Genomic DNA, 17646 nt, shown 5'->3' with positions numbered 1-17646 from the left:
TAAATCCAGTGCTCTCTCTATTGGGTTAAGTTGGTGAACTCTATTATTAAATACAGCATACTGTAGGAGAAGTTGTATTTATAAACTCGGCTCGATGCTATAGAATTTGAAAATCAGAAAATGATTGCAAAACCATTAATACTTTTTACCACTCGGCAACAGAAGCATCTTGTTCTTCATGTCTGACATGGCACTTACTAAATATAAATCAACTTGTTTGAATTAAATAAAATTGAAGGCTTCTACATGGGAGTAAAGAAATCTCAATTACTAAAGGTGGGACAACTTGTTTTTCATGTATTTAAATTTATATCTTAATTTACTGAAAGTGGATCAACTTATTCTTCATAAAACAAAGTTGTGTAACTTACTGAAGGTGGAGCAACTATTGGTGGGAACTTGAAAGCTATAAGATCACTGCGTACATATCCCGAGTATCCCCCGGCAACAAGAAGAATGTTTCCGTAAGCTTCGGCAGCAACATGACTTACACGACCTCGTCTCTGCATCGTCTTACCAGCTTCAGCATATTCTGATAGATATAAAAACAAACATTGTACAACTTTATACAGAAATCATCACTTTGAAGTTTTGTTTGTTACAGTTTTAACCATGTACTTTTTGATTGTTACAGTTTTAGCCATGCAGTTTTTGTTTGTTACAGTTTTAAACATGTACTTTTTGATTGTTTCAGTTTTAACACTGTTAATGCCAGTTAATGTTTGGCCGTATTTGTATAAGGAGGTTGACACATGGTGGGACTTAATCCTATGTTGATATCTCTTATTCAACAGCTTCTGTGTAATTTTGAAGGTTTTATTATATACATGTACTGTTTCAAAATAATCCACTAGTACGAGCCTTGAAATATGTTCAAGCATAAGAAAAGGAAACAAAACTTGAAGGTATCATTTCATACAATTACAAAATAAACTTACTTCCTAGTAAATGTGTAATGCCCACCCAGGTGTGACATCCTAAATGGTAGAGATACATCTCAAAGTCGTAGCACAGCTCTAGGTCATGATGAATGTGTGTGTTACCCCCGTATATAACCATATAATTCCCCATAATCACTGCTGAATGAAACGATCTCTGACTCGGAACGTCAGATTTCTCGCTGTCGGAGAACCGAATTTGAGACCATATGCGATTTTCAACATGAAAGACGTGTAGATTGTTAGTATGGGAACCAAACCGAGGCTGATCCCCCGAGTTGGAGTATCCCCCATAAATAAGTAACGATTTTGATTCTTTGTGATAGACAGTGGAATGTCCGACAAGTCTACGTAACGAAGATTTTCCACCAAGTGGAATCACTTCCTCCCATTGGTCAGGATTGTTGCCATCTATTTTATAAATATTGGCCCAAAACTGACCGTCATTGGTTTTGCCTCCGAATAGATACAGATTATTTTCAACAAGAGTGAGTGTGTGACCAGATAGCTGTAGAGGTGTCACACTGCTGTTTTGCGCACAAAGATTCCATTCTTGTAACGTAGCATTAAAATACCAAAGTTCATTACTGTAGCTCCCGTTACTGAAAATTCCACCAAACATGTAAAATCCATCATGAAATTTGACAACTGCATGCTCATACCGACTGTCTGGCCAGGGGTCAGACTCACTTATAGTCTCCCATCTGTTTGTTTCAAGACAAAACCTTTTAAGATCACTCATTATTTCATTTAAAGAAAACCCTCCGAAGATATATAAACAGTTTGTGAGCGGTAAAAATGCCCCCGCATGTGCCGACCTTGCCTCAAGTCCTGCACCACTCGGTGCAATCTCGTACCAATATTCGCTTCCCTCCGAATCATTTAAAGAAATATTGCACATATATCCCGAATACCCTTTATCACATTGGCAGAAAGACGTTAACGTCTCATTATCCTGAACACACTGCCCGTTACCACTGCATTCATTTGGACAGTCCATGAACTGGCACCAAGCCCCTGATCGACCCGGAAAACAGTGACATTGGTGGTCTATACAGTTACCCTGGCTGGAACAATTCATCGGACAATCTTGGATCGAATACCTAGCCCTGAATCCCTTACGTTCATAATTTCTATCACTGAATAAATACACAAGCATCTGAAAAAGAAAAGAACATTATACAGTTGTACAATCATCTAATTTAGTAACAACTCGTACTCTTAAACTTTTATACTTTGAATTATTCAATTCATGTGTTTAACAATTTTAATATAATTACAGTATTCTAATGTTAAGCAAGAAATAGAATAGGATCTTATCAGCAAGACTAAGTTGATCTCTACAAGACAGTCATGACGGCCCGAGATTGCTCATCTGAGATCATCATTTAATTCTTGCAAAGTTAGTGTCAACCCCTGCATAGAAAAGCAAAGCTGGAGAAATTCATTAAATAGACTTAAATATACCAGTATAAGGGGTTTTAAAAGTTATATTAGTTCACAATATAGAACATAAGTCATCAAGGAAAAGCCTTCTTGAATATTGACAGAAGTGAAATGCAAATGGCATGAACTTATTAGTTATTACTGACATACTTCCTTTAACAAATCTCCATCACAGAACATTTGCCTCATTCATTACTCAAATTTTAGACGGCAAGTTATTGAAAACTATCAAAATGCGTTACCTGAAAACTCACAAATGCAAGTTTTTTTTGTTTTTTTTTATTTTTTGTTTTTTTTTAAATTACAAATAATAGGTTTGTATTTTTTTAAATTTTACGATAATTGTTGAGACAAAATAACCTCCGAAACATGAAATGATTACCTGTCCAGACTGGGCCATTATGGGATCTGGTATATTGTTCCCGCTAAAGCTCGCCACCATTCGGTGTCTGTACGAGTTCCCATCATAGATAAACAGGAAGTCATAGGAACACTCCGTATTCAGTTCATCAAATTCCAGATAGATTGTTTTGTTAGGGACTTGTGCTGAAAATAAAAAGACAATACTAATATTACTAGAATTCTAGTATGGAAACCAAGTCATGAAAATTTATACCATCCAATGGTTTTATGTCCACGTAAAGTTGGTTTGTATGTTAGAATATGTCCTCTTTATGTAAGCAATGTTTATAACACACTTTCAGCTTCCTAGCTTCTATAATTTGACAAGATTATTGAAGATATACATTGGTCATGGTACATACCGTATAATTCCTATTAAACATCCTCGGGTGACTAACATTTTACTATTCTAATTGGTTATTATACTCATTTATTTAAATCTGTAAGTTTATAAGTCCATCATACAAGATAAAATATGTTTCTGTCAATACTGTTTAAATGTTTTAATTTCTATGTTCCAAATAAAGTTTCAATAAACAAACAAAAATCTTGTTTAAAGTGCATTTTGGTTGCAACTGTACTTCAAGCACTTTTAGTTGCAAACATTCAGAGATCGAAAATTCCACTCGTCCGCGGGTAGTTACTGGTAGAATTTTAGAGAACTTGATGCAGGACAAGTAGAAAAATATTGCCTCGGCCCAGCACATTTGATTTAGAAGATGCAGGACTAGTGACTCTGAAAATATTTTTTGATGCCTGACCGAGTGCCTGTGACCAAGTGTAGAATCGCTACATATCCTGCCTGTTGCAGGTTTAACAATACATAAGCTACAGAGACAGTAAACACTATATTCTCTTTTGTACAAACAAATCAGTGGATTAACTATTATCAAATAAATTTCCGACTCAAGATTCAATTAAAGTGACATATTCCCAATCTTAACACATGTTTTGTTTATTTGTTAAGTTTCCTACACAGTGACACACATGTAGAAATGAAAATATTTCTTTTTAACACTTAAAATATTTTAAAAATTAACTCTATACCTTGTTCGGATCTTTATTTAGAAAAGCCTGTTAGTTAGACCAACAATCAAGCAATGACTACAAATGCATTGAAATTCAGGTGAGAATTAAAGACTGACAAACAAACACATAACTATAAGCAATCTACCCTGTCAATATAACTACTACTAGTGTCCGTCGATATAAAATTAACTATAGCATATTTTTGTGCTTGTACTTGATTTTTCAAAAATAACAATGATTAAATATTTTGTTCGGTTAAAAGGTTAGAATTTAGACAATAAATTACACACTATATGAGTCATAGTTCTCCAACAATATATTCTATTCATGAAGTGCAATATTGCAAGAATTATGCAAGATTTTTTCTAAGATATCTTTTTTCTCTCTACTGGATTTGCATTACTATCAGCATGTAACAAAGAAAAGAGAATGGCCTTCCTAATGCAGTTGGGATATCAATTGATTTTTCTGAGAGGGAGGAAAAAAAACTTAAAGCATGTTAAATATTAAGAGAAAGAGCAGGTTTGTGTTTAATTCAGATGTTCCTCTCCTTGCAGTTTAAGTTAATATCTTAGTTTATTATCTAAGTTTATCATCTTAGTTTGCCATCTTAGTTAATTATTTTAGTTTATTATCTCAGTTTATTACTTAGTTAATTATCTTACTTTATCATCTTAGTTAATTATCTTACTTTATTATCTTAGCTTTTAATCTTACTCCATCATCTTAGTTTATTATCTAAGTTAATTATCTTTTATAATTATATCAGTTTATTTTCTTAGTTAATTATCTTAGTTTATCATCTTAGTTGATAATCTTAGTTTATTACTTAGTTAATTATCTTATTTTATTATCTTAGTTTATCATCTTAGTCTATTATCTTAATTTATTGTCTAAGTTTTCTATTCAGACCAAATCACAATACTGTCATTTTGAAGAATGCTTCATTAAATAGTTTGGATTTACATTCTTGTTAATTAGTCTAAACTTTAAATATTTGTCAGTTTCTTCGCTTTTTACAGTTAATTTCTTATATTTTATATCTTAAGCAATAAATTATTCAGAAAGATGTTATAATTGGTGTTTCTTTGATCTCGTTCACAATCAAAAACTATTCCTCCTTAAACAACAAAGCAGCACATGAACTATTCAGTGAAATTAAAGAAGATAAAATATTCACTTTGGATCAGGCTTGTCAGCTAGGGTCTCCCCCTCCTGATACAGTTAAAATGTAGTTAAAGTTTGAATGTTCAAAGCTAGCTCTCTTTAATGACCAAACATCAGGCAATCCCTATATTGTTGTTGTTGTTTTTTTTGGGGGGTTAGGTTTTACATCACACCAACACTTTAAAGGTCATATGTTTAGAGGAAGAATTGAAACTGGTGGGATTGGAACCCACAGTGGTGAGGGACAAAATGCATCATTAAGCAATCTTGGAGAATAATATTACTGTAAATTATCACAATTCAACAATATACCAGATATATTTCAGATAAATCGTTGAATCATGATAATTTCCCTCACGATACAGTATCGTGATATTGTCTAGGTATTGTTTTCTGGGGATACATTTTTCTATTGTCTAGTTGAACTGTTTAACCAGTACTGTTGTTTCATAGACTTGTAATTTCTTTATATCTGAAGCCAGTGGAAAGATGTATAAGTACTCACTATGAGATTTAAAGTTTGTTCTACAGTCAAAATGGATGAGTTGCTATGTCAAACTGTTGCTATGTTAAACTGTTGCTATGTCAAATTGTTCCTTTCTTGCTGATCATCAGTAAATTTCAAAATTTAGATTTTACAAAACGGTCCAATAAATTTTTAAATACAACATTTACATCTTCAAATTAAAGCTTTTTTTCTGTGTGTAATACATTTTAACTTCCAAACTTCGTAAATTGATTGTGTAGAAAGCTTATAGGCTTATAAACACAATCTAAATTCAGTTCCTATAACCAACAAGTACTGATCGATGAGTATAAAGTTTCTCGCTCATAAAAATAATACATGTATCTTGCCCTTACAGGGTTTAAACCCACATGGCTAGCGACCTTTTAGATTACCAGTATGACACATTAACCTCTCAGCCATGGCACACTAGACAAGTTTATTTTGTAAAGCCTTATACAGGTATAAATTTGTTAGTACCAAAAAGTTTAATCAAACCCTGATAAATTTAAAATGGTATTGATTCATAATAGCCATTGGAAAGTATGGCAACCATTTTTATTGTAAAACAGCTCTAGAATAGATTTTATCTATAGCAGTTTCCCCTCACTACATTATCCCTCTAGAATAAATGGAGAAATCAATATGATCATAAAAGCCAAAGGTTGCAAAATTTTCCTGGCAAAACATAACATGATTATTGATACTTGTTTGATGGCCTGTTTCATAAAACAACTTACTACATATAAGAACATTTCACTGTAAAACAGACATGCATTATAAAATTATTTTATGTTTTAAGTGTATTATTGTATATGGTTTCACATCAATTTTATTTTTCCTCGTTCATATAAAAACTCAGGGAACTAATTGTTAAAATAAACTAAATGACATTAATTAAAGTATTTTTTAACTTTAACTTTCTCCTATTGCTTGTTTATAATTTTTAAATGAAAACATTATTTCATTACCAATCAAATTCCTTTCCCTTAGCTAGATTCTTAACCCTTAACCTACTGGAAGCTTAAAATATTATCTTTTTCTGAACACATTTTATTTTTTTAGTTTGGATTTAAGTTGCACACAACACAGTAAAGATAGAGTCAGGCTAGTCTGCACACAACACAGTAAATATAGAACAAGGCTAGCCTGCACACAACACAGTAAAGATAGAGTCAGGCTAGTCTACACACAACACAGTAAAGATAGAGTCAGGCTAGCCTGCACACAACACAGTAAAGATAGAGTCAGGCTAGCCTGCACACAACACAGTAAAGATAGAGTCAGGCTAGCCTGCACACAACACAGTAAAGATAGAGTCAGGCTAGCCTGCACACAACACAGTAAAGATAGTCAGGCTAGCCTGCACACAACAAAGTAAACATAGAGTGAGGCTAGCCTGCACACAACATAGTAAAGATAGAGTCAGGCTAGGCTGCACATCAATGTAGTCTTACAAGTTTCTTTGCTCTTCTTTTTTATTTTTTTTCAATTCTTATGCATCAATAAGAGTCAGGCTAGCCTACACACATCACAGTAAAGATAGAGTCAGGCTAGCCTGCACAAAACACAATAAGATAGAGCCAGGCTAGCCTGCACACAACACAGTAAAGATAGAGTTAGGCTAGTCTGCACATAACACAGTAAACATAGAGTCAGGCTAGCCTGCACATGACACAGTAAAGATAGAGCCAGGCTAGCCTGCACACATCAAAGTAAAGATAGAGTCAGGTTTCCCTGCACACAACAAGGTAAAGATAGAGCCAGGCTAGCCTACACACAACACAGTAAAGATAGAGTCAGGTTAGCCTACAAACAACACAGTAAAGATAGTCAGGCTAGCCTGCACACAACACAGTAAGATAGAGCCAGGCTAGCCTGCACACAACACAGTAAAGATAGTCAGGCTAGCCTGCACACAACACAGTAAACATAGAGTCAGGCTAACTTGCACACAACATAGTAAAGATAGAGTCAGGCTAGGCTGCACACCAATGTAGTCTTACAAGTTTCTATGCTCTTCTTTTTTTATTTTTTTTCAATTCTTATGCATCAATATATTGAAATCCCTTAAACTATGTATGGACAGTTCCTATCTCTACCCATCTTATATTCTAATTATAAATTAAACACAATAATTATTATACAGCAATAATTCAATTTGGGATTTAACTTAATAACAGATGCACAGGCTGGCCTGGTTCTATACTGGTGGCAAAGGTTTATCATTTCAGGTTCCAATATAAACATTAAAGTTCAAACAGTTTTTCTTTATTCAGAGAATTTTGTCTTACAGTAGAAAAGGTCAAATCAGTAATTCCATTAAATAATGGTCCAATGTTAATGCAAGTATCACTATGAATAAATTATGAACAGAAACCTTCAAAGGGAAATCTTTATATCTTTGAATCAGGATTAATTAACAATCAACTTGAATACAGGATAACAGAGTTCATACTGATATATTTTACATTAATTATACAACAAAATAGTAATTTTTCTTGTGTTAGCACACATGCCTGCAAACGTACACACACACACACAACTATTACAAGATCAATATAAATATTAAAGATCCTGTGACACAAATTTTTTTATGGTTTTTATATCATAAATATGATGCTCAAATTAAGAATTATCAATTTTGTAAGTTCTAAAAAAGCATTATTTATAAAGATATTACTGAATTTAACATTTCATGTAAATAAAGGGAGGTAATAAAAAAATTATTTTCTATAAAGTCTAAGTCAATTTTTTTTTAATAAGAAATGAATGCATATATTTTAATGATTACATATAATAGTACAATATTTGCAGTACATATTTTACATATTCTTCGATGTTTGAAAATTGTTTTATAAGCATAATTATATATACATATATATAATTTTACTGAAGTATGGTATGCAACCTCAATTACAATATACAGGATCATTAAATAATAACCCTTAAGCAGCTGAATTTCAAAGTGGACTTGTCCAGCTTTCATTTTTGGAACAGTCCATTATCAAAGCAGACTGGTAGTAAATGCCTATCGTGTTGAGTTAGAGTTACTTTAATTTAAACCTTGCGGACAAAGATTTTTCAAGCTGAATGAATTTAGATTTGTCTTTCAGTCATACGGTTATGGAACAATGAAAGACATTTTTCAGCGAACTGGTCCAGTGTACTGTTCCCAACTGAAAAAAGACATGAACATTCCCAATTTCTAATGTTAAAATTCCCAAAATGACTGTTCAAAATTCCCACAAGGCCATGAGATTTCTCTTAAATCATTTAAAATCAAACATGATTATTATTTTAATCACCACTCAATAGTTCTACCTGGATAGTGGAACCTGCTAGCTGTCTTTATTCAATATGACAAATCTTATTTGTAGCTGTAAAGTTGTTTAATAAAAATTCCCAATTTGAGTCAAAATAACACATTTTTTCCCAATCAATCTGGTACCGGCACCATTCCCAAAGAAGAGGAAAAAAACACTGTGGTCAAATGTTTAGAACATATTCTGATCAAGTTGTACATTGCATAAATAGGAGGTAAACATCCGGTTACATACATGTGATATCCCGGCGGGATTTAAAAAAATCCCGATATTTCGACACTGATCCCGATTCCCGATATTACAGCTTGAATTCCTGATATTTAGAAAAAAATCAACATAAAAAAATCAAACACAGCACCTGTATCTAAAATGTTTAACCGTGCCTCCGGGCATTCATTGTTATCTGTCCATATCCTAAATTATAGCGGATTAAATGTCGAGTCGCTAATTGACAGCAAGGTGACGTAATAAACAATTCCATCACCCAAAGTTATTCTCACATGTTTAACTTAACACGTGTCTTGTGTCAGTCAATTGACCTCTTTTATAATTTGGCAGTAGGTATTACACGCTATGTCATCAAAACAACCCTGTAAATTTACATATATGAATTCGGCTCAACCTTTGATTTTCTTTGATTAGTGCCACAGTGATAAAGATTAAAGGTGAGCAGAATCATTTAAAACGGATCATTCAAAAACCTGTTTGAGATGCGGCAAAACCATGTCTAATTAACCTATTTTTAGTGAGTGGGTAATTTTTTTGTTTTGTTTAGGAATTACACAATCATCGAGGCAAAAATGTGGATTTAATTAACTGAACTATTCTTGCATTTATTTTGAGTCTTCTACTTACGTTACATTATTTAACTGTCAGAGTCTTATCGTTCATGAATAGTTGTTGCACGTTTTCAAATAGCTTGTGTTTTAAATTATTAGCCAATTATTGTATGACTGAAAAGACAGATCTATATAATTATTTAAACTGAAAATAATGAAATGTGAAAATGTGACTGTTTTAGAAATAGCCTGTATGACTACAATACACTTATAAGTTATAAAGTTATTTAGTTATCTATTTATTTATTTTTTGGTGAAATAAATTAATATTGATCAACGAAAAAAATCATAAAAAATATAATCATTTAATGGTTTTGAGGGTAATATAGATTCTTTGAACCAAATGTGCCAAACACGCATTGAAATTCGAGTCAATAAAAAAATCCAGTTTTGAGCGTCAAAATCCACCTGAAAATCCAGATTTGGCTCATTTCATTTGTCACATGTATACAGTTATAGTGTAACGGATGAAAAATGCCCCCAAAGAGTGGTAAATTCTTTGTGAAATATCTGAAAAAGGGTCATTTGGGTTATGCCTTGAAGATCTATATAAATTTACATTTCTAAGAAAAAAATTCACAATTTGGATTTTTTTTCACAATTGTCACGGTGTCAGACTAATTCACAATGTAAAGAAAAAATTTACTGTATTCATTATTGTTTTAGGTTATTTATTTAAAAAATGCCATACAGCTAGCCTCAATAGTGCATACTGGCTAGTCTTATGTGACTTATGTATGGCTAGAACTTTTGGCAAGCAACACGGGCCCAATTATGGCTGATACATCACTACATGAAGTTTTTTTGTAGTCCAGTGGTAACATTGGTACTTGTACTGAAAATAATTGTGAACAAGTATCACATGCCTGGTACAGGCACCCAACTATACTCAACACCAACAGTCTAAAAATAAAATAAACTGTAAAATTAAAAATTATAGCAGTAACTTACCATCTATCAACCATTCACATCTGGCATAACTTGGATATGCATTGTCTCCATCAGTTATTACGCCACTTGAATCTGTCAATACGGTTCTTCCGTTACAACCATGTACAGGAACCGGTACAGATATGAATATGGTTAAAACGATTATCACTGCCCCTCGTCCCATCTCAGCTGTCAAAACAGGGACAGATGGACGGGCGAGAGAAAGTAGTTAGTTCCTTAGATAATTTCACATTATACGCCATTATCATCGACATGACGTTTAAGAGTAATAATTTTGGACTTATCGTCCATCGCTACGTCTTCTTTTTAACTTGATTTTTCATGGCAATTTATTCATTTTCTCTTTTTTTCCTCAATTTTCCATCTCCATTGTCGCAAATTTATGCAACGAATGAAAGCTGAATTCTTATTGGTCAATTTCAATATACTCGAACTTGCAAGTAAGTGCGAAAAGAATCAACATTTTTTAAACGAAATGGTGAATATTCCCTTATTTGTAAAACGAAACTTAGATTTTTATTTCTACGAAGATTTATGATACAATGAAAGAATAATTTCTTTCTATAAATCATCGAAATAGTTGAAATGAGATAATCTTCTGCTTAATTGGCTCAATTGAAAATGTTGCAGTCTCTGTCTAACAAAGTGTTAAATTAGAGAGGATTGTTATAATAAAAATATAAATAAAACTGGATTTCAATTAGCTTACACAATTAACACAGACTGTATAGCAATAAGAATAAAGAATTAAAGACAAAGATGGATAAAGGAGATAAATAAACCATAATTAACGAATTAAAATTACCATAAACACAACATGCTGAACGATCTTTAAGGATAAAAGATAAACCACAATGTGGACGTTTTCATATATATTTCGTTTCCAGGAACACAACTGTATATTTATTTATCAATGGCCACAATAAGCAAAAAGATCGTTTATATATTACAGGACATTTTAATCTACTGTTGATCTTCAAAATATAAGTTATATACTTAATGATATATTATAAGTAGTCCCGGAAACCTGATGATTTAATTATGAAAACTTCGTATGTTCAAATTGACACCAAAATTCTTTTAAAATGAAATACGGGTCTTTGTGATTCTATTTGAAAAAAAGGACTTAAACAACACAGACTAGGTGTTAACTCTGAGGTCTTCACATGGACAAGATCATTTTTATAAGGTCGAACCCAACAAGTTGCTGTTGATGGTCAAAACTATGACAATCTACCTGTTCTCTCTGGTGTTCCTCAAGGCTCTTATAAAAATAATCTTCCTGACAGTATAAAGGACAAGGTTAGACTTTTTGCAGACGACAGAACGTCAACCCAAGATGCCCAACCACACCCCAACCCTCCTAAAAAAAAAGAAAAAAAAAAAAGATCTCAACAGCCTTGAAAACTGGGAATCTGATTGGCCCATGAAATTTAATCTAGATAAATGCGAAATCCTGAGAATCAGCCGCAAGAAACATCCAGTAATGTTCCCTTATAAACTACAGGGTCAACAACTAAAATCGACGGAGGCTGAGAAATATTTAGGTTCAACAATTAGTAATGTTCTATCTTGTATCAATCATATAAATAACATAACAGAAAAAGCAAAGAACTCACTCAGATTTATAAAAGGAAATGTCAAAACTTCTAACAAAAAGGTCTAAGAAACTGCCTATGAAACTTATATAAGGCCCCAGCTAGAATACTGTTCTACGGTTTGGCATCTTGGTAAAAATATCTGGTGTACAAATTAAAATAAGTTCAAAGGTCAGCTGCCAGATATGTATGTAATGACTACAATTACACCAGTGTAATCTGTATCTGAAATGTTAAATTATCTTAACTGGGATTAACTCTTGGACAAAGGTGCAACATCTGCTCTATAACCCTTCTCTACAAAATCAAACACAATCTTGTGAGGGTCGACCATCACCATCTGACACCCACTAGAAACCTGAACTACTTCATACTATATTCAAGGACACAGCATCATTCCTATTCATTTTCCTCAGAAGTATTCTGTGGAATGACCTTCCCGTGTTCTTGCAAGCTAGCCACAATTTAGATATCTTTACTGGGCAGCTGAATCCTTTGTACCAGTGTCACAGGGTGAGAAAAATGTGCAGCATGACCGGGACTCGAACCTGGGACCTTCGGAATACCGTTCCGCGGCTCTACCGACTGAGCTTTCGGTCGCTTACACATCTTCTCCCCTAAATAGTGAACAGTTCTGAACCGTGACACCAGTTTTAAATCAGTTTTGTTTTTATCTTTTTATCTCATCAAGCATTGCCAAAAAACATTCCACTTCATTTATATATGTATATATCATTATCTCGAATAGAAATAGAAAAAAAAACAAATACAAATTAAAATTGTGTTGTTCTTTTACAGTACGTGGAGTTAAGTTACAAAAAGCATAGGGAGGGAGAAATGGAAAATTTCTAAACGATGTGTCTAGTACCATTGTCAAACAAAAAATTACCGTCTATCACGAAAAGCGCATGAACATCATAAAGCACAAGAAAAGCGACACATGACTAGAAAAAGATAAATAACTGATGGAACCCTGGAATATATGTCTTACTGGAAAAAAATACAAACAAATAAATCAGAAAAAATATATACTTAACTAATTTAGCTAGACCAAAACTGTTTAAAATTTACTTATCTGAAACAAAAAGAAATTTTGCCAAATTATAGATAATTAAGTTTAAATTAATTTTAGTAAATAGAGGATATTCAAGTTTTTTCTATAAATACATGATTTATTTTCATTGAGTGGTATGAAAATAAATATTTCATGAGTGGCGGTAGCCACGAGTGAAATATGGTAATTTTCATGCCACAAGATAGAAAAACTTGAATTTTCTGTTTATTATATACATTTTTCTCCTTTTTGATATTAAAATTTGAAAGATTTTCCCTTAAATTTTGTGTACTGGCAGAATTTAAAAAAAAGTAGTCTGGCAAGACACCAGTGAAAATACGGAAAATATGTTTCACTGCAGTGAAAAATAAATTTTTTCAGTGAAAATACGGAAAATGAAAATACGCATTTTATTTCATCAATATTTCTCAATATTTCATTTATAAGTATATAATAAACGAAAATACTTGAAATTGAAATAAAAATTGTTTAAAGTATGGTTTTCCAGTACTTGACATATAAGTGTCAAAAATTGTGCACCTCGGGTGCTAGGATGTGTGAAGGATTTTAATTTTTTTCATTATCCCTCATGTACAGACTGAATCAAACCGAGTCTGCAATTTTCATTAAATACACAAATTTCAGAAAAAGAAATTGTCTGCTGTTAAAAGCCTTAAAAACAAGTCTGCTGGACTGGGCGGGTTTAGAACTATGGAATTTCATATTTATTACAGTGTTTAAATAAACTATTTAACACTATTTTATTTGTTGGATTTTATCCTTCGGAATAGAAGATAGGAATTCTCAAACCTATCTTCATGTCTGGTAACCAACCGAGACGACCCAGGAAATATAGGGGCATTTCTTTAACATCATGTATTGCTAAGTTGTTTAATTGCATTTTGATTAACAGACTACAGAAATATTTGGGTGAAAATGATATTATAAACAATGTACAAATAGGTTTTCAGCCAAAAGCACGCACTAGTGATCATAATTATCTTTATTATTATACATATTATTTTTTGTTGAGAACTATCATTGAAAAATTTATAGCTTGTCAATTTCAAAGCTTTACACCTGTTTTGTAGATTTTTCCAAGGCTTTTGTTGCTATTTTACACTCTACTCTTATTGTCAAGATGAATAATATTGGAATAAATGGATGTTTTTTAAATTACTTTATAGATATATTCAAGGATAATTATATTCATGGTAAGTCAAATCTGAAAAACAAGAGACATATTCAATATCTAGTCATAGTTATAATTTAAATAACAATTTTTTTTATAAAACAGTAATAAATAACAATTAAAATGAATCACACAGTTATGAGTTTACTGATAAAATCAAACGATATGGGAAGCAACAGCAATGGAAATGGTAAAAAATTTCCCTTATATAGGCAGTCTAAAAATGAACTCACAAAAATCTCATGCTAGAATATAAAGAAAATAGAGGTAGTTTCAATTTAATTAGTTACTTAAGAAAGCATTATCAATAAATAAGAAAAACAATGAAAGCGTAACATTTAATCATTAATCTTGAAATGACCAAACATTTAAGAGGACCAATTTAAAACGTGAAAAGTCATGGATTAAAGTAAATCTTAAATGTTTTATTGTAAACAGAAGAAATATAGAGAGAAATAACTTTAAAGAATAAAAGATAAATAAAATGGTTTTAGGAATAATCAAAACTTGCCACAATATACTCTGCACTTCAAGAAAATTTAACCTTGCATGCAAACAACAAAAATAGCCGGGTATCATGTATGATCTTTGTATTAGATAAACTTAAAGTAACCAAGCATTAGAATTATAGTAAGAATTTATCTTAAATTGTTAAAAACTAAGCCATTCGTGAGTTTAAAACCAAATGGGCAGAACGATTAGACACATGCTACAAAGAACACAATGGAAATTAAGAACTTATTCAAAATTTAAAAAAGTTTCATGTATGAACTTTATTTGGACGTTATATTAGATCGTCTCTTACTAAATTTAAAATTAATGTTCATATACTAGAAATTGAAACGGGAAGATATCGAAACATACCTGTCAATGATACAATTTGCAAATGTTGTCTATTACAAGATATTGAAAACAGACTTTATGTTGAGAAGTAATCTTTATGATTTTGAAAGAACATTATTAATTTCTCATATATCTGAAAAGGTACCAAACTTTAAAACTCAAAAATGTCAGAACAGTTTGTATTTGCGATTTTTAGTGAGAATGATGATACTATTAGTGCTGTAGAAAACTTTGTCCATAAATGTTTTTCATCTGGACTCAAATTTCTAAAAAAATGTAACATCTGGTTGAACTTATATAGTGGATCATTTGGCTTACTAGTTTTTTATTCACATTTCTAATTTAATATGCCTTAGTTTCTTATTGTTAAATAGTCTATTGTAAATTATGTTTGTTAATCACAATAGTAGTTATGTTATGCTTTTAGTTTTGTACACCTTGTAAAATATCATAATTATGTTATATGCCTGTAAATGCCTATAATCTATTCTATTCTATTCCATTCATCGAAAGTGACCTACTATACCGTCCAGGAATCAGGGGTCGTCCGATTAACAGTACAACGCTCTACTACAGGGGCGGATACAAAACATGGTTTCCAGGGGTGCTGACATATGGGTTGAAGATTTTGAAAAAAAAAAAAAAAACCGCAACAGGCGAAAATTGGTTGGTTCAGCATCTTGTTCATGTTATAAAAGTTGCAATTGATGTCTTTTATAGCTCATCTTATGAGTGGCAATGTACTTTACAGATATATGTGTATACTATGTTTTTTTGTAAAAATTTAGATGATATGGAATAAAGAAAAATGTATGTAATTGGGGTACGTGGGCCTGGGAGGGGTGTCCCCTCCCATAAACTGAGGAAATTTTGAAATATGAGGTTGAAAACGGTGTTATTTCCTTGACTTTCTAGTGCTTTTTATGGTACCCTTTGGATGGTTTCACACTACTCTGTATTTTGTAGAGGTTAGTATTTGCAAGGTCTTTCAAATAGAATTCCCCTGGTGTTTAGTAGTAAGCAATTACAAAATAACAGCACACTTACCAATGTATGCGCGACCGTTATAAAAAACAATTTCAAACACTTGACCGATTTTACAAGAAATATAGTCAGTCCAACAATTTTGACAAAGGCCTCAGCACGCCCTATTTTGGCCACGCCGCGATACTTTCCTCAGATGTCCCACACGTGAAGTATAGGATCGTTTTATTCACAGGGATGAGAAGAATATGATTAGTGAAAAGATATGTTCGAACAGATGGGATACAATACAACGTGTGAAGAACGCCTGAACGTACAAATTAAAGGAAGCCTTGTGTTTTTTAGGTCGGGTGTGTACATGCCATTACTAAGTTTAAGTTAAATTTCAATAGTTTTTGTCCAGGCACCCGTTTCTCCATCTCCATCGTTCAACGGCACTCCCTACTATATCTTATATCATCTAACTAATAACTTTGGCCATTCTTGTAATGTTAATAAGTCGAAATTTCGAGTAACTAAGTCGAAATTTCGAGTTACTAAGTCGAAATTTCGAGATAAGTTACTCGAAATTTCGAGTTAGTATGTCGAAATTTCGAGATAGTAAGTCGAAATTTCGGGTTAATAACTCGAAATTTCGAGATAAGTAACTCGAAAATAAATTAGATATTTGAATTAAGCAAGTATTTTTCTTTAAAATAAAATTTGAATTTCCAAAATCGGATAGTAAATGGAAAAGCTATATGTTATTTTGTGAAGTAGGTAATCGTTGCGAACTGGCATTTACGCTTAGCGCCGGTAAATTATCGATCGATGTACCTTTATCGGGTGCACGACAAGATATTTAAGCATTTATATAGGGTTAACTGGGAGTGTCCGATCCCTGTAATATAAACCCGTGGTTTTAATAACCTTTTATGACAGTTATATTTTTTAATGAAATCTGGGTTCATTGATGGAAAAAATTCTTATTGAATAATTGTGTTTGAAATTATGTTTTTGTACAATAGAAAGGCAGTTTTCTAATACCACTTTACTTTGGAAAATCGTCTATTATTCAGTTGTGTAAATTTTAAACGTCAATTTTTCTGAAGAAGACTAAACGTCGAAAGTATAAGAAAAGCGTTTGTTTTTATTGAACTGATTATATAAATTACGGAAGAGCATTAGTGCCATGTGTATTTTTTTTATTAACTCGAAATTTCGAGTTACTAACTCGAAATTTCGACTTGCTTATCTTGTAATATAAATCCGTGTTAAAACTAACTGAGTTAAACGGCCGGTGTTAAGAATAAAACACATCAAAGCACATGTTTATATTATTACCGTACAGACCGTGTTTTACAAACTATTTACCGGGTATATGCCGAGACTG

General features: G+C 32.3%; 1 protein-coding gene across 1 annotated transcript in view; it reads right to left on the bottom strand.

Moving 5' to 3' along the window:
- LOC132741999 (multiple epidermal growth factor-like domains protein 8) overlaps positions 1-10994 on the bottom strand; it is a 47197-nt gene extending 36203 nt beyond the window's left edge. Inside the window, exons 1-4 of the mRNA XM_060730275.1 lie at positions 10604-10994; positions 2767-2930; positions 939-2097; positions 372-532 (exon numbers count right to left, since the gene is read on the bottom strand). Coding sequence (XP_060586258.1) covers positions 372-532; positions 939-2097; positions 2767-2930; positions 10604-10766 — 1647 coding nt within the window. The 5' untranslated portion in view covers positions 10767-10994. The remainder of the gene's footprint in view (positions 1-371; positions 533-938; positions 2098-2766; positions 2931-10603) is intronic.
- Between the last annotated feature and the right edge of the window lie 6652 nt (positions 10995-17646).

This window comes from Ruditapes philippinarum, unplaced genomic scaffold, assembly GCF_026571515.1.
Source record: "Ruditapes philippinarum isolate M1 unplaced genomic scaffold, ASM2657151v2 ctg1205_1_1_1_1, whole genome shotgun sequence".
Lineage (NCBI taxonomy): Eukaryota > Metazoa > Mollusca > Bivalvia > Venerida > Veneridae > Ruditapes > Ruditapes philippinarum.
This window is presented reverse-complemented; position numbering and strand designations above follow the sequence as displayed.